The 24,658-nt window shown below is 53.8% G+C and overlaps 1 protein-coding gene across 25 annotated transcripts in view; it reads left to right on the top strand.

The window, feature by feature from the left end:
* Phldb1 (pleckstrin homology like domain family B member 1) overlaps positions 1 to 24,658 on the top strand; it is a 48,230-nt gene that overhangs the window by 8,158 nt on the left and 15,414 nt on the right. For 8 of the 25 annotated variants that reach the window (XM_057768885.1, XM_057768884.1, XM_057768883.1 and 5 more), the window contains exons 5-12: positions 8,073 to 8,198; positions 9,768 to 11,107; positions 14,358 to 14,639; positions 15,145 to 15,285; positions 15,374 to 15,511; positions 18,386 to 18,541; positions 22,685 to 22,795; positions 22,910 to 22,999. In XM_057768885.1, coding sequence (XP_057624868.1) covers positions 8,073 to 8,198; positions 9,768 to 11,107; positions 14,358 to 14,639; positions 15,145 to 15,285; positions 15,374 to 15,511; positions 18,386 to 18,541; positions 22,685 to 22,795; positions 22,910 to 22,999 — 2,384 coding nt within the window. Of the gene's footprint in view, positions 1 to 4,982; positions 5,108 to 8,072; positions 8,199 to 9,767; positions 11,108 to 14,357; positions 14,640 to 15,144; positions 15,286 to 15,373; positions 15,512 to 17,903; positions 18,033 to 18,385; positions 18,542 to 22,684; positions 22,796 to 22,909; positions 23,000 to 23,548; positions 23,693 to 24,658 lie in introns of those variants that run through there. The other 17 variants (XM_057768865.1, XM_057768862.1, XM_057768864.1 and 14 more) reach the window with 4 other exon arrangements.

Here is a 24,658-nt window from a genome sequence, read left to right as displayed (position 1 = left end):
CTGGGGGTGGGGGGAAGCCTGCTGCCGTGGTCCCCTTGTCAGCTGATGACTGGTGTACGCAGGTTCAGTGTCAATGCTGGAACATCTTTAAAATCACCCTTCCCCCACCCACCCCAGCTTCTAGACTTTGCTAGATCTCTCTCTCTTTCTCTCTCTCTCTCTCTTTTTCCTCTCACTCTTCACACACCACATGGAGAGAAGAGGTTTTCATTTCTGTATGTAGTGTGGCTTTTTGTGGCTGTAGGTGGAGAACGGGTGGAACAGTAGTGAGGAAGGCTCAGAGGTGTTCTGTGATGTCCAGAGAGAGTTCTTTTCTGCTTTAGAGGATGAAATCTCCTGAGGGGATGGGGCAAGGGCAGAATCTGATGGAACAATCTGAGGACGTGCCTCTTCCTGCAACACAGTAGCTTGGGGTTATGGATGTGGCTACTCTTTTGTTTCCTAAGGCTTCAGGCTGCTTGGTTGGGAAGGGAGGCCCTGGTGTGTAAAGTCCCCTAATTACCATGGTTACCAGGCAGGTAAGGACTGTCTAGGTGGTACTTTGAATAGGCCAGATGTATTCACTTTGGAAATAGGCACTAAGCACCATTAGTTCATTTGTGAGCCTTTCTTTTTTTCTTTTTCTTTCTTTTTTTTTTTTTCCGGTTTTTTCAGGACATGGTTCTCTGTGTATTCCTGACTGTCCTAGAACTCACTCTGTAGACCAGGCTGGCCTCGAACTCACGGAGATCCGCCTGCCCCTACCTCCTGTGTGTTGGAATTAAAGGTGTGAGCCACCACACCCAGCCATTTGTGAGTCTTTTAATTAAGGGATTGAAAAAAGATCTGGCCAGGTGTGATGGCACACACCTTTAATCTCAGCACTCCAGAGGCAGAAGCAGGAGGATCTCTGCGAGTCAGATTTATTTCAGGATGGAAGCTTTGGGCTGATCCTGACTCTAAGCAGAAGCCCATTGGCTGGAAGCCCCTTTGCAGGGGGAATCCCACTCATTCCGCTGTCTCCCAAGCTCCGTGAGGGTCTTAAGTGCCACTTCCTTCACCTCTACCATAGGAATTAACCATGTTCCACTTTACCCCTTCTGCTCCCAGCGTATGGCCGATCATGAATGACGTGTTTCAGGGAGGCAGGGCCCACAGCGCCTGAGGGGCATACCTGCCTTCTCCTGGGACTTGGGGTCTCTGACTCTGAGTGGGAGGAGTCCTCCCAAGATGGGGCTTTGGGTGTGATGCTGTCTGGTCCCTGGCTGTCCTGTTGAGGGTCAGGGAGAACATCTGCTCCAGGGTTCAGGGATATGTAAGTAAGACACAGAACAGCAAAGGAAGGGACGGGGCGAATTCTGTGACCTTCCAGCCCTAATGCCATCGTTTCCCCAGAGTAAAAGCATTCTTGCCCCATGGATAGTGACTGATCTGGAAGCATCGATGCTGTGCTCCATCTTCCTAGGGCACCATTTAGCTCTCAAGAAGAGCGAGGGTCTGAGGCCACAACGGGATTCTTAAACATTTCCTGTGGCCCTAGTGACCCCACTTTCCTGAGGCCACAAGCCCATCTTGCCTCCTACTCTCTTCTGACCCTAAACTCCCTTTGCCACCCCCCAAATCAGCCTTCTTGTCTGGGCTCGCCTGTTTCTGAAGCCTGGCAGGGTAGGCAGAGGCACAAAGGAATGGGTGTTCTTCCTCACCCCCACCCCCCCTTGGCTTCCAGGAGCTGAGGGTTTCCTTGTCTCATCTCTGGAGCAAGGCACCAAGCCCAGCCCTGCCTGGCCCCAGTCCGGACATTCTTGGGAGTGCGTTTCCTTGGATACTGGGTGGTGCGGGGGTGCATGTATCTCTGTGTGTCTATGTAACTGGACTTTGTTTATGTATCTCCGGATATGTTTGTGTCTCTGGGGCTTGTGTATTTTGGTGTTTATTTGTGTCTTTTCTTGTGTTTACAGACCAGTGTAGTCAAATGGGTGGTGGGCGAACTTAGAGCTGATGGCACCAAAATGTCTATGTGTGTTTTCTGTGTTGTATATGAGAACTCCGTGGCATGGCATGTGTGCCAGAGGATTCCATAGGGCTGGGAGTGTAGCTCAGCGGCAGAACACTTATCTAGCAGCACAAGGCCCTAGGTTCGGCATGTACACACACACCGACACACACACACAGACCACACACACACACACACACACTCTTTTCCTGGCATATTGTCTGCTCTGGCCTTATACAGGGGATCCTCTCTGAGAGGTAAAAGGATATCTTGGGAATAGCAAGAAGCTTTCTTTGGTTGGACCAGAGGTAAAAGGATATCTTGGGAATAACAGGAAGCTTTCTTTGGTTGAACCAGGCCTTAGAAGAAGCATCAGTCTGGGCACTATGCCCAGCCATGGGCAACCTGGAATGCTACGCTTCATGGCAAGCAGAGATGGCAGTGACAGGATCTTCTAGTCAGGCGTGTGCTTGGACCAGGGGAGGGGGAGGAGGCCAGAAAACAGATGCCAACCTTTAGCCTAGAGAAGTGAACATGTGAGGGAGCCACCCCTGTGCCCGGGCATCCTGGCACATTCCGTGGTGCCCTCTTCTCTCCAGAGCAAGGGGTGGAGCTGGAGAGGGAGCACGGAAATGAGGCAGAGGCATCTCATTCCTGGGTCTAGGCTGCTCCACCCTAGGACCACAGCACCAAACCACATGAAAGATCTGGGAGGGGACTAAGGAAGAGAGACTCCAGAGAGCCACACAGCTCAGGGCCGGGCTGTCTAGACAGTGGGTCCCCCCATCAACTTCTACCATGAGCTGCCACTGTCTTCAGTGTCCTTCACTTCTGAAACCTCCCATTGGTGGGAAGGAGCTCCAAGATAGCCAGGATTCCTGGGGTGCCAGCTGCCTTCCTGTGATCCAGGGCATCAGGCTCTCCCCTCCCCTCCAGTTATGTTATTCCTTCTGTGAACTGGGCAGGGAGCCTCCAAGCTTTCTCTGTTAGGGCTGATAACAGTCTTTACTAGTAAAACTCAAGGGAAGGAGAGCAGGGGTGAAGACTGGGAGCTTCCAGCTTCCTTGTGTCTGCCTCTTGCACTATTTCTCCCTGGCAGCATCTTCCTGTCTGCCTGGGTCTGTCCAGCTGGCCGTCACAGTTTCCAGACCAGTGACTCACTCTTCCTGGGGAGTCTCTCTTTTTACACCTCTCTTCACTTTACATTTGACCCTATATGGCTCTTCCTTTTTTTTTTCCCCTTCGGAAGGGAAATAAGTTTCCTGTGAACATGTGAGTGTGTCTGTGTGTGTTTGCACGTGGGCATGTGTAGTATGTCAGTGAGTGGGCGAGGCGGTGACCTACTCGCCAAGAAGGAACAATTCCCTCATTTCTCTAAGGAAACTGACTTTTTATTTCAGAGGCCCTCCAGGGGCTGATTTGAAAGGCCAACTCTGGCTCAAATAAGTCTAGAACTAAGAGGGAGCTGGAGGCTGGGGACATGAGAGTGTGACAATAACTGTGTGTGATAGAGCGTGTATAATGTGGATGTTTGTTTGGCTCAGTGTGCGCCCGGCTTGGGGGTGGGATCAGTGTGACTGGGCAGTGTTGGTGTGTATTGGAGATGACAGTTGAAGCTCCCTGGGCTGCTGAACACACAGCGTGTCTGAGAGTGTGTGTGGGTTGTCCTGTGAGGGTCTGGCGTCCAGGACCAGGTACCTAGGTTAAAAGCAACTCCCTGGGGCCCAGCTACGTGGTCTATACCATTCCGGTTTATAACATTTGTTTACTTGACCTTAGGGGCTCCACACAGCAAGAGCCTTTAAATTAAAAACTATTTTATGTTGTACGCGTGTTTTGCCTAAACGCATGTCTGTATACCACATGTGTGCCTAATGCCCACGGAAATGCCCAGAAGAAGGAGGTGGATCCCCAGGAACCAGAGTTACAGACAGCTCTAAAGTGCCATGTCGGTGCTGGGAATTGAACCCAGATCTTCTATGAGAACACCCAGTGTTCCTAAACATGGAGCCGTTTTCTCCAGCCCCAGAAAGGTCCCCCTCCCCCTGTTTTTGAATCAAGGTTTCTTTGTGTAGTCCTGGCTGTCCTGGAACTAACTCTGTAGACCAGGCTGGCCTAGAACTCACAGAGATCCGCTGTCTCTGCCCTCTGAGTGCTGGGATTAAAGCACCATTACCTGTCAGCCAGAGAGGAGGCGCACAGCTCTTTGCTGCAGTACCCCATCTGGAGGTTGTGGCTAAGAAAAAGGAAGGGCTGGCCAGTGGGCTGGCTCTGGAGGAGAAGCGCTTGATGCAGCCTGGGTCAGTGAGGGTGAGCACTGGTGGGTGGGGACCAGAAGAAAAGGCCAGTAGGGTGGTGACAGGAGCCGAAATCAGTGTTGCTTGCATTGCACAGAACACTGCCTTGGCCTGAGCACTCAATCCAGGGTGACATTGTCTCACTGTGTTGGACTGAGGGTCATAGCTAAACCTAGTGACCTTAGCTGAACCCCCATGGGGATTCTTACTCTTCTCTCCCTCATATATGAAGTCATAGAATGTCCTCTGCTGTCGCTGAGGCCACATTTCTCTTCAGTGCATAAAGAATTCAAGGCCACCAGGCCAGAAGTTGTGGTTGCCCCAAGGTGACACTGGCCCCCAGCCATGGGCTTGAGCCATAGACTTCCTACTCTAGAAAGCTCTAGGTGAGACAGAGCCTGGTAGCACTCCGACCTCTGGCTCTCCATCTTCCGGCCTCCTGTACCTCTCACCTTAACTTCCAGAGTCATCTCCCTGGGAACCTCTCCTGCCTGTCCCACTCTCTCTCCAGCCCCAAGCGCGGATTCTCCAGCCCGCCGCCTGGTGGCATCCTCCCTCCCACCCCGCCCTCTCCATCCAGCTCCACACTCTTCTCCATCACTTCCTCTTCCCCTCCTCCTCGCCTTTGTCCCTCCCTCTCTGGCTCCCTTCCCCCGCCACTGGTGGCCGGCCCGCCCCTCCCCGGGCATTGGCGGCTGCTCGCTGCCTGGCTGCTTGCACCGCGCCTGGAGCCGGCGGCGCGGGAGGTCGGCCCGCCCCCTCAAAGGCCCAGGGCAGGCGGGCGACCAGCGGGGCTCCGGCTAGTAGGAACGAACGGTCTGGAGGTCCGGGTTGAGCGGTGAGTCCTCACCCTGGTCAGCCACTGCCCCAGGCAACCGGGCGTAGACGCTCCGGTTGGGAGGGGCGTCCTGGGAAGGGTGGGCGCAATGAGGAGAATGGGGTCCTTGCCCCTCTTTGGGAGCCTGAGACCGTGAATGTGATGGCGTTTGTGCCCAGAACGTCTTTGAGTGTGTGTGGGGGTCTGAGTTATTGAGTGACTGTGCAGACCCCATCTTTTCTACCACTAAGCAGTCTGCTCCTTGGGACCTGCCTCCGGAGCCTGTTGAGGGGGTCCTGTTTAGGTTGAGGGAGCTTATGCTATGACTAAAAGGAGTCTCTGATAGGAAGAGTCCCGGGCTCATCACCCACCGTCCATTTGGCCAGTCCATTCTATTTGTGTGGCCAGCCGGGCAGTGACTGTCGCTCTGAGTGTGCAGCATGTCTGCCCATATGGCCGTAAGCCTGTATGGTTTCTGAGTGTCTGTGTGTGAGTCTGCGTAGGGTGTTTCCCTTCTGCATCTCACAAACAGGATCCACCCTCTCCTTTGCTCAGTGTTTTCCCTCCAGATGTGCGGTTCCTCCACCCACCTGTACACAGCTGGCCTCTGAGTCCTTCTAGGCAGGGAGGACAAGGCAGTGAATTTTGACTCTGATTGGATGGCCAGGGTTTCCTGGGATTCTGAAGAGAGCTAGCCCTGGGGATTTCTGAGTGAGCCGAGAGGGGGCTTCCTAACATGGATGGCTGGCCGGGTCTCTCGGGGCAGTAGGTGCCAGAGTTGGAGCAATGCCTGCGGCCCCTGAGTACAAACAGTAAGTTAATTTGGGCCAGAGCTGCTCTGCTCTCTGTTCCGCTACCCTCCTGCCCACTCTATTAATACAGCGCCAGTGCCTGGCACCACTATTTATAGTCCAGAGCAACATGGCCACACCCCCTGTGGGGGGCAGGGCAGGGCAATGACTCCAGGCCGTAGGTGCCAAGGTAGAGGGTCCCTAGCTACCCAAAGCCTCCTGGGTGGTTCTGGCACTGCTTGGGTAGACTCCACCTCGCCTCCCCACCTGCAGCCCAGTTTAGACCGTGTGGTCAGCCGCAGCCCCTTGCCCCCATCACCCTAGAGTTGAATGATGACCCTTAAAACTCGGCATTAATTAGACTGTGAAATATTCGGCTGAAAGGGGATGGGCGACTGGCTTTTCCTGAAACAGCTGTAGTTGTAATTAGGTGGATGGCTTGGGTGACTATTATTTATCCCAGTTATGATTACTATGGGATTAGCTCCTCTGATTGGTGGCTTGGCAGGGAAGGCTTTCCCTACTCTCCCAACCACCCATCAGCCTTTAGAACTGTTGGTGCCGTCTGCCTGGGAGGGCCCGTGGGTGTGCCAAAGTAGTGGGTGGCTTTGTCCGATACAGGTCTCTGCCGTGGGTGGGCTTCTTAGACTGCGAGCCCCTCAGTGTCCAGGGTCTCAGAATCGGGCCTATGAGTTCAGTAGGGGGAGTCCAAGTACCCACTTGGCCTGGGATGTCCCTTGCCCTCGCAGCCTTCCCTGAGCTGAACTGCCTCAACGTCCTGGAATGTTGACTTCCCTGCCAGTCAGAGCCCAGACTGGCATGAAGCATGGGGCACTAGGGTAGCACCGGATTGGGTAGCCAGGAGGTTGGGGCTGGGAGTGTGGACAAATTGGAAGACTCAGTAGTGGAGAGCCCTAGGGCTCTGACTTCTTCCAGTAGGCATCTTCTGCAGGAGCCTGGAAACACCTGGCAAGGCCAGGAGGAGGAATTCTGCCAGCCAGGCTTAGACGCCTGCGGGCACACCTGCTGCTGTGCGCACTCCTGGGCCCCTGGCTACATTTTCTGGCTCCCACATACCCACCTCCTTCTATGCACTCGTACTTCCTGGGCAGGACTGGGCTTGTGTCTCTTGCCTGGGAATGTGCGTGGCTCAAGCTGAGCCCAGTGGCGTAGAACTGGTTAGATTCTATGGGAGACCAAGAAACGGGGGTGGGGGGGATGGGGGATGGGGGTATGCTTTGTCCAAAAGAGAGAAGCACTTGCTCTCTAGATGCTCAGAGGTTGTAGCACTCCTGAAGCCATATCACAGGGAGAAACTAGAGTAAGTTCTGAGTCCCACTAGGTTGTTTTGTTTGTCACCGTATCGTGTGTGTGTGTGTGTGTGTGTGTGTGTGTGTGAGAGAGAGAGAGAGAGAGAGAGAGAGAGAGAGAGAGAGAGAGAGACTGTGTGTGACTCAGGAAGATGCTGCCTCTCAAACTAACCCTTTTACCCCAGGCAATTCGATGGATCACAGTTACACATTGGTGGTGGGTGTTCTCTTTCTTTCTTTCTTTCTTTCTTTCTTTCTTTCTTTCTTTCTTTCTTTCTTTCTTTCTCTTTTTTAGATTTATTTACTGTATGTGTAGTGTTTTACTTGCTTGTATATAAGGGTACCAGATGTACACCTTGTGCCCTCAGACATCAAAAGAAGGCATCACAGTCCTTGGAACCAGAGTTCCGGAGTTCAGATGGTTTTGAGCCACCACGTAGGTGCCGGGAGCCAAACTCCAGTCTTCTTCAAGAACAGCGAGTGCTCTTACCCACCAGCCATCTTTCCAGCCCCCAAGGGTTCTTTCTTTTCTGAAGAACCTTTTCTACTTTTGGAGAATTTTTGCATACACAATCTTATTAACCCTGGGAGATCTGGCAGTATCAAGGGCCCCGTTTTTATGAGAGAACTAGCTTGCAGTGGAGTGGCATCACCTGAAGATTTTGTAGCTAGTGCAGAGCTAGCAGGAGGACTCTGATTTGGGGAACTTACCTGTCAGTGGTCTTTCCAACTCTTGACTTTTGCTGTGAGCTCATCACTGGGCTCCATCGCAGGGCAGATATGCATTGTATGGACACCGAGTAGGGGCGGGGTTGGCTTTTGGGAGCTGACTGTAAGCATGCTAGTGTTGTGGTTGGGGTGGCTAAGTGATTGCTGTCTCTGCAGGCTGCATGTTGTGTCTGGGCCAGTCCACCTTCCTGCGCTTTAACCACCCCGCTGAAGCCAAGTGGATGAAGAGTATGATTCCAGCAGGGGCCCGGGCCCCAGGGCCCTCCTACAACCCTGGCTCTGGTAAGTATCCAGCTAGGACACGGGGCTGGGTGAGTGGCACCCCATTAGACATGTGTCCTTGCCCATTCCAACCACTCTTGAAGTGTTAGGGCAGGATAATACCAGTGGTCTGGGCTCGCTGCCACCTGCCATGAGCTGGTGGAGAATGCTAGGCCATGAGGTCACTGGAAAAGATCCAAGGCAATGCTGCTTGGATCAAGCTGGGAAGTTATGTGCCTTGAGGATATACAAGGTTCTGTTAACCTGTAACCCTACGGCCTTGGAAGTTGACTCCATGTCTGGGACCCTGGCCCTCTTGTGTTGCCAGAGTGTGTCATTCAAAGGGATGGGAGTGTTATGGTGAACCCTTAGTGGCTTCTTGGTCCCCCCTGCTGATGATCATGTCCGGAGGCCCTCAGGCCATGCCATGCTGACCAATGACTCAGACAACAGCTGCAACTTGTGTGTGAATTATTGATCCCGGGAGGAGAATTGGTGATTGTTCTAGGAATCAACACAGTCCCTTCAGCCAGCTGCCTAGGGGGTGCGTGCCACCCTAAGCTCTGCAATGGTGTTCAGATGGCTGTGGGACTAGAGGGGCCAAAGCTGATGCTGTGGCAGGAGAGCAAGTGTGTCAGGGTCACTCAATGGGATGATCATTTGTGACCTCCGTAGTTGGGTGACTTCACGACAGGCAAGTGGTCACTGGGAACGCATGGCGGCCACTCTGATTTAGTCAATCTTGCAAACCCATCCTATTCTTCGCTCCCTTCTCTGCTTTTTTTCAGTCCCCCAGGGGCTCATTGTGCCCCCACCCCAGCCTGGTCATGTCACTCCTTTAGCTGTTCGGGTACTGCTTCTGTGGATTCTAAACTCCTGGGTGGTTGACAAAGGCTAGGGCCAGGCAAAAGCTGGCTCTTGTTGGTGTGGTTTTAATGGAATAATTGGAGACACTAGGCTGTACCTCAAGGCTCCTCAGCCAGGCTTCCAGGAACAAGCCATTAGCAAATCCTTCTCTTGTGTGGGATTGGATAAACTGGCACGGCTGTCACTGCTCATCCGGCCCTGGAGCCCCCACCCCAGGCTCTGACTGCTGGATTGAGATGCTCTGGTGGCCTCTTAGACTTAGTAGTGCTGGAACTTGTGGCCAGCTCCACAGTAGATCCACACCTTTTTTGCAGTGTGCCCACCTGCTCTTCCTAAAAGAGGCACAGAAAGTTGGGGAAACCAGGGCAAGGAGGACTGTACTGTTGGGGTGAGCTGGAAACAGCTAGGCTTAGAAGTAAGTACCTGTTATTGTTGCTGACTCTGTCCTGAGTCATTCACTGTTAGAGCCAGGAAGGTCCTGCCTATCATCTTCCTTGAAAGGAGGGGACCTCGGGGCACAAGAGTTTGGCTAAGGTTGCAGAACAGGTCAGTGGCAGAGAGGGCTGGTGCCAAAACTCGTCTCTTCTGGCCCCACTGCCCTGGGATGACGTTGGGTGGTATTTTCTTGCTTGTGCATGTGTGTGGCTCCCTAAAGCCAAAAAAACAAAAACAACAGCAACAAAAACAGAACAGAGCTTGAGGCCTCTTTACTTTTCCTCTCAGCCGAATCAGAGAGTCTGGTGAATGGGAACCACACGGGCCAGCCTGCAACCCGGGCACCTCCAGCCTGTGCCAGCCACAGTTCCCTGGTGAGCTCTATCGAGAAGGACCTGCAGGAAATCATGGACTCGTTGGTGCTAGAGGAGCCTGGAGCTGCCGGCAAGAAGCCCGCGGCCACATCCCCGCTGTCACCAATGGCTAATGGTGGCCGCTACCTGTTGTCCCCTCCAACTAGCCCTGGTGCCATGTCTGTGGGCTCCAGCTATGAGAACACCTCTCCAGCCTTCTCTCCTCTTTCCTCACCAGCCAGCAGCGGAAGCTGTGCCAGCCACTCACCCAGCGGGCAGGAGCCAGGACCGTCTGTGCCTCCACTGGTGCCTGTCCGTTCCTCTAGCTACCATTTGGCTCTGCAACCCCCACAGTCTCGTCCAAGTGCGACCCGTTCCTCTGAAAGTCCTCGGCTGGGCAGAAAAGGGGGTCACGAGAGACCTCCCAGTCCTGGTCTCCGGGGTCTTCTGACTGACAGTCCTGCAGCCACAGTCTTGGCTGAGGCCCGCAGAACCACCGAGAGCCCCCGACTGGGTGGGCAGTTACCTGTGGTGGCTATCAGCCTGAGTGAATACCCATCTTCTGGTGCCCGCAGCCAACCCACAAGTATTCCTGGCAGCCCCAAGTTCCAGTCTCCAGTCCCTGCTCCCCGCAACAAGATTAGCACACTCCAGGAGCGCCCACCCAGTCCAGGCACAGGCACAGAACGGGTGTTAACGACCAGTCCCTCTCGACAACTGGTGGGCCGAACATTTTCAGATGGGTCCGCAACCCGTACCCTGCAGCCTCCTGAGAGTCCTCGCTTGGGCCGACGAGGCCTGGACAGTATGCGAGAACTGCCCCCCTTGAGTCCATCTGTGTCCAGAAGGGCTCTGTCTCCACTGCCAGCCAGGACTACCCCAGATCCCAAGCTAAGCAGGGAAGTGGCTGAGAGTCCTCGGCCCAGGCGTTGGGCAGCTCATGGGACTTCGCCAGAGGACTTCTCCCTGACTCTGGGAGCACGGGGCCGCAGGACTCGGAGTCCCTCACCTACACTTGGGGAGTCCCTGGCACCTCGCAAAGGCAGCTTCAGTGGCAGGCTGAGCCCAGCCTATAGTCTGGGCTCCCTTACTGGGGCTTCACCTCGTCAGAGCCCCCGTGCTCAGAGGAAACTTTCTAGTGGGGATTTGCGGGTGCCTGTCGCAAGGGAGAGGAAAAATAGCATCACGGAGATCAGTGACAATGAGGACGATCTTTTGGAGTACCACCGACGACAGCGCCAAGAGCGGCTCCGGGAACAGGAGATGGAGAGGCTGGTGAGCCGATGCCAGGGAAGCTGCCGCTGCCCAAGGCAGTGCATCTGCCAGGGTGTGGGCAGGCCAGCTGGCAGAGTACAGGGCCTGGGCTTCTCCAGGATAGACCGTCAGGATAAGTGACCAGTATCTCATGATCCTGGTGATGTGAAGAGGAGCCTTCCTTGAAATCTCTAGGGCTTTTTAAACTTTTCCTTGTATGTGTGTGTGCATGCATGTGCAGGTGTGTGTCTGTGTGTAGGCCAGAGGTTAGTGGATAGTGTCTTCCTCAGCTGCTCTTCAGACAGATCTCTTTGAGTTCAGGACAGCCAGGGCTACACAGAGAAACCCTGTTGCAAAAAGAAAAAGAGAGGAACATTTGTTTAGCTTTCTCCTTTTATAGTGCGAGACAGCCTAGGACCTTTGTTATACCAGGACAGCACTCTTACCACTGAGCTAGATCCCAGCCCCAAAATTATTTTTATTTCCTACTCCCCCACTTTTTTTTATTGGTTTGGTGAGACAGGGTCTCACTATAAAACCCAGTGTGGCTGCAAGCTTGCTATGTCATCCAGGTTGGGTCAAATTCATAATCTCCCTACTGCCTTCTGCATACTAAGATTACACACATGCATCACTATGCCTGGATTGTGTGTGTGGTGGTGGTGGGGCTTCCTCTTTTTTTTTTTTTTTGTTTTGTTTTTTGAGACAGTGTTTCTCTGTGTAGCCCTGGCTGTCCTGGAACTCGCTCTGTAGATCAAGCTGGTCTCAAACTCACAGAGATCCACTGGCCTCTCTCTCCTGAGTGCTGGGATTAAAGGCATGTGCCACCACTGCCTGGCTGTACACATCCCAGACTGGCCTTGAACTAACTCTAGATCCTCCTGCCTCTGCCTCTTTCAGCAAATCCTACCGGCCTGCGCCACCAGAACTGGTGGATTCCTATTCTAAAGCATTTATTTATTACCAGCGTGTGTGTGCATGGCTGTGTTGCTGGAGGCCTATGGCATGGTGAGCGTGTGGAGGCCAGAGGACAGGTTTTGTGGAGTCTCTCTTTCCTTCCATCTTTACATGGGCTCCAGGGCTCAAACTCAGGTCATCAGGCTTACACGGCCAAGCACCTTTACTTGGGGCTTGTTCTTTATAGGGCGCCCTCGTCCCCCTTTCTTGCTTCTCTTTGGCCTCTGAGTGGGTGTGAACCCGCTCTGGTCCAGGTGGGTCCTCTAAGTATGGTACTAAGGTAGAGGAAGCAGGGTGAGCAGCCCCTGGCTGCCTCCGTGGTTGTGTGATTGTATGTGTCTGCGTGCATAAATGGTGCTGCTGAGTCTGGGTGTGGTTCTGGACAGCTGTCCTAGAGATGGCATCTGTGCTGGGAGGGGGCTGGGATTCCCCCAAATAGCATCGGGAGTTCCAGGGGCATTGACTGCTGGGTATAGCATGCTCTGAGCCCACATATGAGAACATGGATTCTCCCTTTCTTCTCTTGAAAGCAGAAGCCCAGGATCTTGGGGGACACAGGTACTCTGGAATTGGTTTGAGGAGGACTTTTGCCTGAAGAATCTGGGAAGAAGCTGGTCCTTTTGGGGTGAGGGTGTGGGGCAGTACACTTGTGGGAGGCAGGACCCCTAGTCTTTGTCCCATGTCATCACTGTTATACTGTGGCTATCCTGGATCTTCATCCTGAGAGGGATCATGAGCCTTGGCACATCAGTGCTGGGCCCAGCCTCCCCACCCCAACCCCACACACAGGTACACACCTCACCACCAGCCCCAACCTGCCCCACCTGCCACTTTAAGTCAGAGGCCGCCCGCCCGCACCCTGCCCCTCCTACCTTAGCCAGGCTGCTTATCTGGGTCCTAGGGCGGGGGTGAGGCATTGGCCCAACCTCCTGGGTGCTAAGGCTTGGTTCCTGGAGGATTTTTTTTTTGCCACAGAACTGGGCAAGCCGCAGGAAGGAAGCCAGGTGAGTCTTGTGGGGTGGAGAGTTGAGGCCACAATGTAGGCGGTGACAGAGATTTGATGTCAGAGACCCCAGAAACCCTGTCAGGGTCTGGGCTTGAAAGTCAGGGCTAGGGTGTTGCACGTAAGTGGATGAGTAGGACGGAGACCAGAAACATGACTGCCGTTGTTCCCTCGCCTCCTGGGCACCTAAGAGGTGACCGTTTCTGTGTCAGGATTTATAGTGAGAGAATAGACCGACAGCCACAGAGTACTTGCTCACACCTAGCTAGCTTAAGTTGCCAGTAAGGAGCAAAGGGTTGGCTGCCTGAATGACTTGGAGCTGAGGCGGGACGGGAGGAAGACGGGGAAGACAGTGTCCTCTCTGCCTTTTCTCCCTGTGTCTGGACTGTCAGGTCCTGTGGCCCATGGTCTGCTTTCCGACCTTGTCTGTCTGCCGGTGCCCACCCAGCTGTGTGCAGACTATGTTTATCCGTGTGTGTGTGCGCGCGTGCATGTTGGGGCTGGTGTCTTTGTGTGTACCTACCTGTTAGTGCTGATGTACCTCCCAGCACACATGGAGGGTCTTTGAGTGCCTAGATAGAACTAGTGATCGGTGTGCTCCTGTGCCGGAGCCTGTGTGTGCACCTCTGTCACCAGAGCACCGGGTGATTCTGTGTCTCAGGATGGTCTTTAGGCTACTGACTGTTGTCTGTTCCATGTGTGTTTGGATGTGTCCTTATGTGACTATGAAGAAGCCTCAGGTAGAATGAAAAGGGAAAGTAAACAGGACAGTGGGAGGGACCAGCCACATGGACAGGTGGCATATGGCCTTATTCTCTGGCCCACTTTTGAGGGACCCTCTTTCCCTCCTCTCTCCCCCCCAGGATTATTTTATTTTATTTGGTTTTCTGAGACAGGGTTTCTTTGTGTAGCCTGAAACTTGCTCTTGTAGACCAGGCTGGCCTCAAACTCACAGAGATCCACCTGCCTCTGCCTCCTGAGTGCTGGGATTAAAAGCATGTGCCACCATACCCGACTGATTTTTTTTTCATTTTTTATTTTTATTTATTTTTAGATAGGGTCTCACTATGTAGTCTTTGGCTGATGAGCCTGAATCTCACTAAGTAGACCAGGCCTCAAATTCTGAGATGTACCTGTCTCTGCCTTTCTGAGTGCTGGGATAAAGATGTGCACCGCACTTGTCTTTCCCAGGGTCTTAAGGTTGAGGCTGTCCTCATGATGGTGAATCCCTGGTGTTCAGCACACCCTGACTTGGGCCACCCTAGATCTCAGACTTCTGTTCCTTATGCTCTGTCCACCCGTTGTCCCTAGGAACGCCAGCGCTTGGAGACCATCTTGAACCTGTGTGCCGAGTACAGCCGAGCTGACGGGGGACCCGAGGCTGGGGAATTGCCCAGTATTGGAGAGGCCACCGCAGCCCTGGCATTGGCAGGGAGGAGGCCCTCAAGAGCCTTGACAGGAGCCACAGTGGTCTCTGGAAGGAGCGGTGAGGAGTCTGGAGGTGCCTCCCAGCGCCTGTGGGAGAGCATGGAACGCTCTGACGAAGAAAACCTCAAAGAAGAGTGCAGTAGCACGGAGAGCACCCAGCAGGAGGTTAGGGACCGAGGGGGCGGGGCCAGGAGCTGATTGATGGGTGCAGTAGCACGGAGAGCACCCAGCAGGAGGTTAGGGGCCGAGGGGGCGGGGCCAGGAGCTGATTGATGGGTGCAGCAGCACGGAGAGCACCCAGCAGGAGGTTAGGGGCTCGAGGGGGCGGGGCCAGGAGCTGATGGGAATGCTAGGGCCCAGTAAGGAGGGGTAGTGAAAAAGGATCAAGGTGAAGAACTGTGGGAGCTAGGAGGAAAAGGGAGGTGACCATGACTTTCCCAAGCTATAAATGTGCTTTATGACCTGTTTTTCTTTGGGGCCCCACCCAACTCTGGCACTCTGGTAAATCTTTTCCCTATAACTGAGCTCCCTGGCTGGGAGGAAAGTAGTCTCCTGTTTTAGCCTAGTTACTCCATTCAAGTAGTTTGAGGAATGTGTGATCCACACCCTTAGTCCGTCTGATCCCGGAAGGTTTTAGACTTCCTCCATGGGTGGCTCTCCTCCCCTCCAGCATGAAGATGCTCCCAGCACGAAGCTCCAGGGAGAGGTGCTGGCTGTGGAAGAGGAGCGGGCTCAGGTGCTGGGGCGCGTAGAACAGCTGAAGGTCCGAGTAAAGGAGCTGGAGCAGCAGCTGCAGGAGGCAGCCCGAGAGGTGAGCTGCCTGGGAGGCCCCCAGGCTCTGGGATGGGGCCCCGCCCTGAGTTCCCTGCCTTGATGAGGGTCCTGGTGTCTGTGTCTAGGCTGAGATGGAGAGGGCATTGCTGCAGGGGGAGAGGGAGGCAGAGCGAACACTGCTGCAGAAAGAACAAAGGGCGGTGGACCAGCTGCAGGAGAAGTTGGTGGCCTTGGAGACCGGCATCCAGAAGGAGAGGGACAAGGTAACCCATACCTGACTGCCTGTGGCCCAGAAGAGGAGAAAATGCTTTCTGTAGGGCTGTACATCCCTCAACATCCATCCTGCACACCACATGGTCTCTGTAACCCTCTAGGGACGGGGCGCCTTGTTCTCTATGGAAGGTACAAGCTTGGATGGTACTGCCAGGGGCTGGGCTGGTGTTTGGGGTCTCATTTAGCTGGATCTCTGTGCTACTTCTGGTTGCCTGGGTGCCTGCCATTCTGGAGCCTGCGTGGTTCTTCTAGGAAGTGCCAAAGCCCTTTCTTGGGCAGTGAGTACAACCTGAAGGACTGGTGCTGCTGGGGTGGGGGACATGATTCAGGTTTGGGACCCCTGTAGGGAGAAGCACTCTACAGCATGCTCAGGTGCTTAGGATGTGGTCTTTGGGAGATGGCCCACGGGCCTCTGTATCAGGACCTGCAGCCTCCCATCCCAGATGGTCCCAGCTCCTGCCCCTGCCCCCTTCAGATTTCCTGCCTGTCTTCAGGGGCTGCTCCGTCCCACAGGGGTTGTGCCAACCATGTCCAAGATGCCCAACAGCGTGCCAAAAAGCCCTGGAGTGGAGATGGTTCATCTATTTCTGGATTTGACAGTATTTTTCTAAGAAGTTTTAATTTTCCTTCTGGATTTTTTTTTTTGAGAGTTATCTTCCTCTTTTTCTCAATTTTGAGAATCTTAAAATTCATTGCTCTCCTTTTATTTACGGAGCTTTGGCTCTGGCCCCCAAAACCACACTCCCAGATTCTGTGCCAAATTAACCCACTGCTTGCCGACCAGGCCTGCACTAACGCCCCTCTAATCACTGTCCTGGGCTCTCCGCATGCCCCTAACTGCCAGGCCACCCAGGCAGGGCTGAGTCATGCCAGCTTTACTAACTCCATGGGTGCCTTCATGCCCCTGGTCTCGCCCCTCTAATGTTGCCTCCGTCTTTTCTTGATGCGGGACCCCATGACCAGAAAGGAACTGGCAGGAAGGCACAGCTAAATTTTGCTTAGTGGATCATTGACAGGAGGAGTACGAGGATGTGTGTGTTGGGGGAAGGTGTACATGGCCAAAGAGCTGATCTGCCCATCAGCACCTTCTGGAAAGGCCTGGGCTGCTGCCTCCAGAATATTGAAGGGCAGGGGTTGGAGGTGAGCTGTTGGTCCCTCCTGTCTAGCCCTTGGGAGCTGAGTGCTTAGGGGGTCCAGATGTGAGCTTGGAGGACTTGGACAGGGTCTTTCTGCCCACTGAGTGGCTATCCATTCTTGCTGAATTCAGATGGTTCCTTCCCTCTCTCTATTCCTGGAGGCCACCTAGAACACAGGATAATTTAAAGACAGTAGTGTCTGGACCTCAGGACCTGACCTGAGCAAGACCTTCCCTCTGTTAGGTGAGCTGGGCAGATGCAGTGAGCTGGGCAGGTGCAGCAAGGGAGTCTATTCCTTAGGAGTGAGGCATTTCACAAGCAACTTGGCTAGCCTCAGTTAACCGAGATTGCTCAGGGGCCCGGATCTCGACTTCCCTTTGGTCCAGGTGTTTGAGGTGGTGATGGTGGTGATGGTGGTGGTGAGGAGGTTCTCTTGACTTTCCCTCCCAGCTTCCAGCCCATGGCCCCACTCTGGCTCTGGAATCAGTAATCAGTTTCTCCTCTGCCTGTCCTTCGGAGGGGTGACTCACCAACTCCTCCCCTAGTCCCCCTTTCCGCCCTCAGAGGTGTCATCTCGCCCCAGACAGAGCCATCCACCTCCTCCCTGTATCCACTCCTAGGGCTCCTATTACCATGGCAACGGGCCGAACTAATTGCAACCCTCATCCCCCACTGAAGTTCAGCCTGCTTTGCTGGCACCCCACCCCCACCCTGGGCAGGAGAGGAGGGAGGCCATGGGGGTTGGGCTGGGGTCCACTTGCTGCACCGCTGTAGCGCTAATATCTTCAGCTCCTCGCTTACTCTCTAACTCCTGGATTTAACCCTTCCCACCTCTCCTATTTTCCCCAGGGTTAAATTTTGGTCTCGAGACAGTGTTAGAGCTCGAGGCTCAGTTCTTGCCACGATGCATGAGCTTTAACTTTGGTCTGGAGCCTAAACGGAAGGTCCTGTCTTAGGACCTACCTAAACATTTCTAAAGGGACCAACATTTCCACCCTGCCCCCACACCTCTGCCTTTTTTACACCTTCCCCTGCCTGAGTCCCGTCTTACAGCTCTGCTCCTTGCCTCTCGCCTCACCTACGTGCCCTCCTTCCTTTCCTGCTCTTTTCTGTCTCGGTGCTTGCCCCCACTCCCGGTGTCCCCCTGCGCCCGCCCCTGCCCCCCTGCGCCCCGCGCCGGGCCGGAGTTGAGGAGTGTGTGTTCTCTCTCCCCTGTGCCCCGCCTCCCTCCCCTCCCGCCGACCAGGAGAGGGCGGAGCTGGCCGCGGGACGGAGGCACCTGGAGGCCCGCCAGGCGCTCTACGCCGAGCTCCAGACGCAGCTCGATAACTGCCCCGAGTCAGTGCGGGAACAGTTACAGGAGCAGCTGAGAAGGGTCAGTTCCACCAGCCCCCTCCCCCGGCCCCCGTGGGCCACCGCCCAGACCGAAGACAGGAGAGCGGTGGGACGGGACCACCTGGCCCCTGCAGTACCTGCCGGACACTAGGGTCGGTGCAGTGGCTCGGAAGGGGAGCGGCAAGGTTGGGTGGGGATCAGCGCTCCAGACGGCGATGTCCACGAAAAGGGCTTAGCCAACCGAGCAGAGGGAGTTGGGGAGTGGGGCCGGTTCCTTCCCCAGTTGCCCCGGGTCCAGCCCCCATAACTTTTGACTCTGTGGCCTGGCCCTCCTGGCCCAGAGTGTCTTTGAGAGCACTCCCCACCCAAACCCGGACTTCACTGTCGTTGAAGGAGGCAGACGCTCTGGAGACTGAGACAAAGCTCTTTGAGGACCTGGAGTTCCAGCAACTGGAGCGGGAGAGCCGCGTGGAGGAGGAGCGGGAACTGGCAGGCCAGGGGCTGCTACGGAGCAAGGCTGAGCTGCTGCGCAGCGTGACCAAGAGGAAGGTGTGCGCCGCTCACTCCTGGACAGGCTAGTGACCTGGGGTTGAGTCACAGCCTGTGACTTTGTGAAAGTTAAGACACAAAAGACACCTTTTCGTGTCTCCTTTTCCTAGTGATTATCAGTAAAAATGAGAGCTATAGGGCTGGTGTGAAATTACTATATAAAGGCAGGGTGACCAGGGCTTAGCAAGAATAGCTAGTAGTTGTGCCCAGGCTCTCCACAGTTTCTCAAGGGAAAGTGGAATTGGCTCTCTTGGGCTGGCAGTAGCTTGGCCAGTAAAAGAGACGGAGATGGAGGAAGAGACTGGCCGAGGTGCCTGGCTACCACCCTTGAATGTCATCTTATGGTGTTCACCATTGAGCCCAGGGCCTTCTGTATTCCAAGCACATACTCTGCCATTCAACTACACCTCCATTCCTGTCCGTGCCTTTTTAGAGCTGTTGGAAGTGCTGGGATGCACACAGAGACCTAAGATCTGGATGCTAGCCTATCGACTTGACAATAGGAAGAATAACCATCTGGGTTCCTGCTTTGGTCCAGCTCAGGCAATACTGTATGCATAGTGAGAAGATGGAGCACTGTCTCCGGTCTGCTCCGATTTGCTAACGCTGTGGTCCTCTACTGGTCTCAGTCACGCCAAGTGTAGGTGGTGACAGAAGGATGGGACAGGTGTTCAGAAGAAGCAGGAAAGGGTTAGGGGGGATGGTCTAGGTGATGTCCAAGTCTGTGATAGCCACGTCAAAGACCCACGAGCAGTTTTCTGGCTAGACTGAGATGGAAGGTGAGAATGATGAGGTCTAGGGAGTAGGGTTAAGATGCGGTGAGATGGGACTTGCCGGCCAGCCCGGGTTTGATGTTAAGTGGGAACCACTGGATGTCATAGGCCCAGATCCCTCGTTCCCCTCCCTCAGCTGTTCTGCTGTAAAAACACACCTATCATGGGAGACTGGAAAGGTGGCTGCTTTTCCAGAGGACCCAGATTTGATTCCCATTACCCACATCACATGGTGGTTTACAATCGTCTCTAACCCCGGTTCCAGGGGATCCAGCACCTTTCTGACCTCCTCCAGCTCCCGTACATAGGTACACAGACACACAGGCACACATATCCACATAAAATAAACATTTTTAAGATGTACCTACTGCCCTGATAGAAGATGTAGGAAAGGAAGAGAATTAAAGTTTCTCAAGCTCATGTGCCCAACTAGGACCTCCCCTTGGGTTTTCTCGTGCTGTCCTTAGGATGTCTCATAAGGTGGGCGCTCTGCCTCGCTTTATAGATGAGTAACTAGAACTCAGAAGCCATGCTTTGCACAGAGCCTTCCAGAGTATAAACTTCAGAGTCAGAATGGGAACGCAAGGCTGCTAGCTTCGAGGCCCAAGGCATGTTTGCTGTTCTCCATATGGTCTGGGTTGGCACCTCTTCCTGTTCCCTGTTCACCTGGAGGGAACACAACCAGGAGGCTTAGATCAGCTGGTCCCATTCATTAGCGGTCTGGAGGACATCATCTCTAATGACTGTGTCTCTCCTCTTTGTGAGCAGCCTAGGGCTCAGGAAACCTGCTCAGCCCTTAACACCTAGGGGGTGTGTGGGTGTGGGTGTGTGGTGTGTGCTATGACATTCTTTCCTATCCTCCCTGTGCACTTAACACCTAGGATGTGTGTGTGTGGTGTGCTATGACATTCTTTTCTATCTTCCTTGTGAACTTAACACCTAGGATGTGTGCGTGCGTGCGTGTGTGTCTGTGTGTGTGATGACATTTTTTCCTGTCCTCCCTGTGAGTTTTGCCCTTGTATCTGCAGAGTTCCCTCTGGCTCTGTTTTCCCTGGAAAACGGATACAGCCTATGTATCGGTCCACTATGGTTCAGAGTGATTGAGAAAGCTGGCCTTGGAATCCTACAGGTCTGGTGCTAGTCCTAAGTCTACTGCTACCCAAGAGATTCTAACCCTAAACATCTCTAAAGTGGCCGTAAAAGCACCTGCTTCATAAGATTAGATGGAGTAACAGATTTTAAAAAAACAACATTCGGGAGCACCCCAGTCCTCCTCGGTTAGAGTAAATGGCGGCTGTTGCCGGGAGGGTTCCTGTCTGTGGGGGCGGAGGGAGGTTTGGCCCGGGCTGACTCCAAGTTTGGGATAGCTCCCTTCTCCGTGCCGCCTCCACCCATGTGCTGTTCGGAAGAGTGGTGGTTTAAGACCGCCTGAGATTAACACACTTTGCCTAAGCTCTCATCTTTTCCTCTCAAAATGTTCTCATTTTCTTTTAGCATATGATTGTTGAGCCAGGGACTGAGCTAAGCCCTGTTGTGGAGACAGAAATGGCACTGGTCTGCCCTGACCTTACGGGAGGGCGGAGGTGGTGGTGGAGACAGTCACAGATCACAGTCAGGCGAGGTGGATGGATATGAACTAATGTGAATACAGAGACAGGAACAAGGAAATGGGATGGCAGTCAAGGAGACCTTGGAGAGGAGGAAGCATGCAGCCTGGCCTTGGAGGAGGAGCCTTGGGGAAAGGCTCGAATGGCCGGCCCTCCTGGGCCAAGAGGGTGATGGATGAGGACTGAAAGTCTACAATAGCACAGAGCACAGCATGGTAGAGCCAGGGTGTATGGAGGGACTAGTGGGCGGGGCACCGGCTCTGAGAGCCCTCCAATACTGGGTAGGGAGTTTGTGTTCTGTCTGGGGGTGGTAAAGAGCCACGGAAAGGTTTTGAGGACATGGGTGATTTGGCCTTGCTGGTTTTTGTGGGTTTTTTGTTTGTTTGTTTGTTTTGTTTTTTGGTTTTTCGAGACAGGGTTTCTCTGTGGCTTTGGAGCCTGTCCTGGAACTAGCTCTTGTAGACCAGGCTGGTCTCGAACTCACAGAGATTCACCTGCCTCTGCCTCCCAAGTGCTGGGATTAAAGGCGTGCGCCACCACCACCTGGCCTGTGTTGTTTTTTTTTTTTATGTTTATTTATTCGAATGTTCTGCCTTCGTGTGTGTCTGTATACCATGTATGTGTTGGCTCCCCTGGGACTGGAGTTAAAGGAAGTTGTGAGCTGCCATGCAGATCCTGGGAATTGTACCCAGGTCGTCTGGAAGAACAGCCAATGCTCTAAACCCTTGAGCCATTTCTCCAGGCCCCACTTGCTGAGTTTTTGTTTTGTTTTGGGGGAAGGTTCGAATCAGGGTTTCTCAGTAACTTTGGACTGCTCTGGAACTCACTCTGTAGACCAGGCTAGCTTCAAACTCACAGAGATCCACCTATCTTTGCCTCCCGAGTGCTGGGATTAAAAGCACGCGCTACTACCACCCAGCTCTTGTTGAGTTTTTTAAAAGTTACTGAAAACCCACAGTTGTGGTCCACACTTGAGTTCTAAAGCTATGTCTCAGTTTGTCTGGGATGAGTGAAAAAGAGAGCTTGAGCCCAGGAATTCAAGTCCAGCCCAAGGAGCAGGAGACCTCATCTCCAAACTAAAGGAAAAGGTGTGGCGATGGGTTCAGTCTGAGTAGGCTGAGGCAAAAGGATCTCCTTGAGTTCAAGACTTGCCTCAACTCCCAAGTCAGTTTAAGGCCAGTCTGCACTTACAGAGGGTGTTAAAGCAAGCCTGGACTATCTAGTGAACTTAAAGCCACTTTGGATTATTTAGCAAGACCAAAAAACCAAAATGAGGCAGATAATATTACTCAAGTAATATGGCATTCTTTTTAGGATGTGAGGAAATTCAGATAACTGAACAAAGTTCGGAGACTACTTTAGGAAAATGGGTAGAAATTCAGAGTGGATCTAAACATTGTGAGAGAGAGCAAAACCCAGCAGGAAGTGGAGGGCCCGAATTCTAGTGATGGGGAGTGGGGGGTTGGTCAGCAGAGGGCTTACTGTTCAGTGTCACAGCTTTAGGAGCCATTGGCTACGTGGTGAGGGAATAGAGGATTGGTCGCAGCTAGCTCGTCTAGTGACACAAGGTCACTGGGTGAGAGAAGGAGGGACGAGGGAAGGAACTGACCTCTTTAGCCAGGATTCTTCTGGGGTGAGTTGAAGCCAAGCAGGAGAGTATGATGGTTACTGTCACAGACTCCTGGGCCTTTGGACAGGAGACTCAGCCAAACTTTGGGCTGAGTTATGTCCCTCCAGGGCCTGATTTCATCCCGTTTCCTCAGGAGCGCCTCGCTGTACTGGACAGTCAGGCTGGGCAGATCCGGGCCCAAGCACTACAGGAGTCAGAGCGTCTGGCCCGGGACAAGAATGCCGCCCTGCAGCTACTGCAAAAGGTTGCTGGCCTTGGGTCCCGGGAGAGACGCAGGGTGGGATTGCCAGCACAGGGGTCGGGTGCGGGTCCTCACTCTTGGCTTCCATGGCTCTGACCCTGCTGTCCTGGCCTCCAGGAGAAGGAGAAACTGACGGTGCTTGAGAGGCGATACCATGCACTCACGGGTGGGAGGCCTTTTCCGAAGACCACCTCGACCCTCAAAGAGGTAATACGGCTGGCTGGGTTAGCCCCAGCGTTAGGCTTGGGGGATGCGGGAGACTCAGGAGCAAGGTGTGCCACCTTCATCTTGGGTGGTTGAGTGAGGTGCACTTCCTGTCAAGATTTGAAGAAGATGGCCTTGGGGGCTGACCTTTGGCCCTTCACTACCAGCAGCCTCTAGTTGCCTTTGGCACCTCACACTTTTTGGGTGGCTGAATTTATGTGAGAGGCCTAGGGTCCCTAGGAGAGGTGGTGGAGAACTCAGAATTTGGGAAGGCTCAGGACTGGGTGAACCTCGCTGAAGAGGAACACAGGGACCATGGATCATTCCCCGGGCCTCCTAGGCTTCTGTCTAAAGCTAGGCTTTCAGCCTAGAAGGGGGCCTTAAGTTGAAAGGTTCTTTCCCAAATCTTCACGTCTAGTGTGGGAAGTCCAACTGGTTTCCCGACATTTCTCTCCTCTTCTCTGTCTCATTGCCCAGACAGCTTAGGTCTGGAGCAGGGGGTTGAGTTGAGCGTTAGGGGTGAGGCCCCTCTCACCGTGTGTCCTCTTGTAGGCTCAGCTGTCCGTCTCCGTGTCCTCAGAGATGGGGCTGGAGACCAAGGCTCTGGGCCCATCCCCAAGGTCTTCTCAGGCTGGGGCGTCCTCTGTTCCCTTAACCCCTCCTGCTTCCACTCAGCTCTGTCCAAAAGCACAAGAGGTAACGGCAGCTGCCTGCCTGCTCTGCTTTGCCCTCTGCTTGTCTGCCTGCTAACCAAATTCCTGCCTCTGGCTCTTCCCAGGGAGGGCGGAAGGGCATGTGGCATCTCCTTGGGCTGGCAGTTTGAGAGTTTGTGTGAGTGTACCATCTTGTCATTCACGGAGTGCCTGGGCGGCCCATACTGAATGTTAGCGTGCGTTTGCGTTTGCTTGCGGTTTGCACGCCGTTCTCTGATGCTCACGGCACACTGAACTCTGCCTCATCTTCTTTTTCTCTGACCCCAGAAGATAGCATGGCTCTGGGGCTAGATGGGGTGCCCTGGATAGGCAGCCTAAAGATCCTGTGCTTTGGCTAAGCTCACTGTGGGTGACCAGCACCCAAATCACCTCAGGGCTTGGGGACTAGTAATGGAGTATCCAGTTCCTGTTCTCCAGCCTCCAGTAAAGTGGACTGACGTTTTTCCAAGTACTTACCCAACCCATTTTCCTGCCTGCTCTCTGCCGATGCCAAGCCTGTTTCTTGGAGCTTGTCTTGCTCAGGCCTTAGTGGTCTCTCCACTCGCCTGTTCTGATGTTCGACCCTTGGGGACCTGTCCCCTTCCTGGGCAGTGCCATTACTAGTATTTAGCTCTGCATGCGTGTGCCCAGCTGGGGATGCCCAGTGTGATAGAGGCGATGGGACTCTAGGAGCTGGGTCCTGTTCTCACTGGGTTTTTGGAAGGAAGACCTTCTCAGGGCATCCTCACTTGCTCCCTGCCCAGGACCAATTCATAGATGGCTATGTTGGTTTTTCTCTGGGCAGCAACTAAATGCTACCTACGCTCATCTCCAAAGTAGAGGTTGAGCAGAGCCTTCCATAGCCAGTTCTGCCTACCTCTTTCAAGCCCACTTTCCCCCCAGCCGTTGTGGCCATAGTTGGCTGCCGAGTGCCCTGTTCCACTGTGGATTCTGCAGCAATGTGAAGTGG

The sequence above is a fragment of the Chionomys nivalis genome, chromosome 4, assembly GCF_950005125.1.
Source record: "Chionomys nivalis chromosome 4, mChiNiv1.1, whole genome shotgun sequence".
NCBI lineage: Eukaryota > Metazoa > Chordata > Mammalia > Rodentia > Cricetidae > Chionomys > Chionomys nivalis.
Note: the sequence above shows the minus strand (reverse complement) of the source record. Positions and strands in the feature narration are given on the sequence as shown.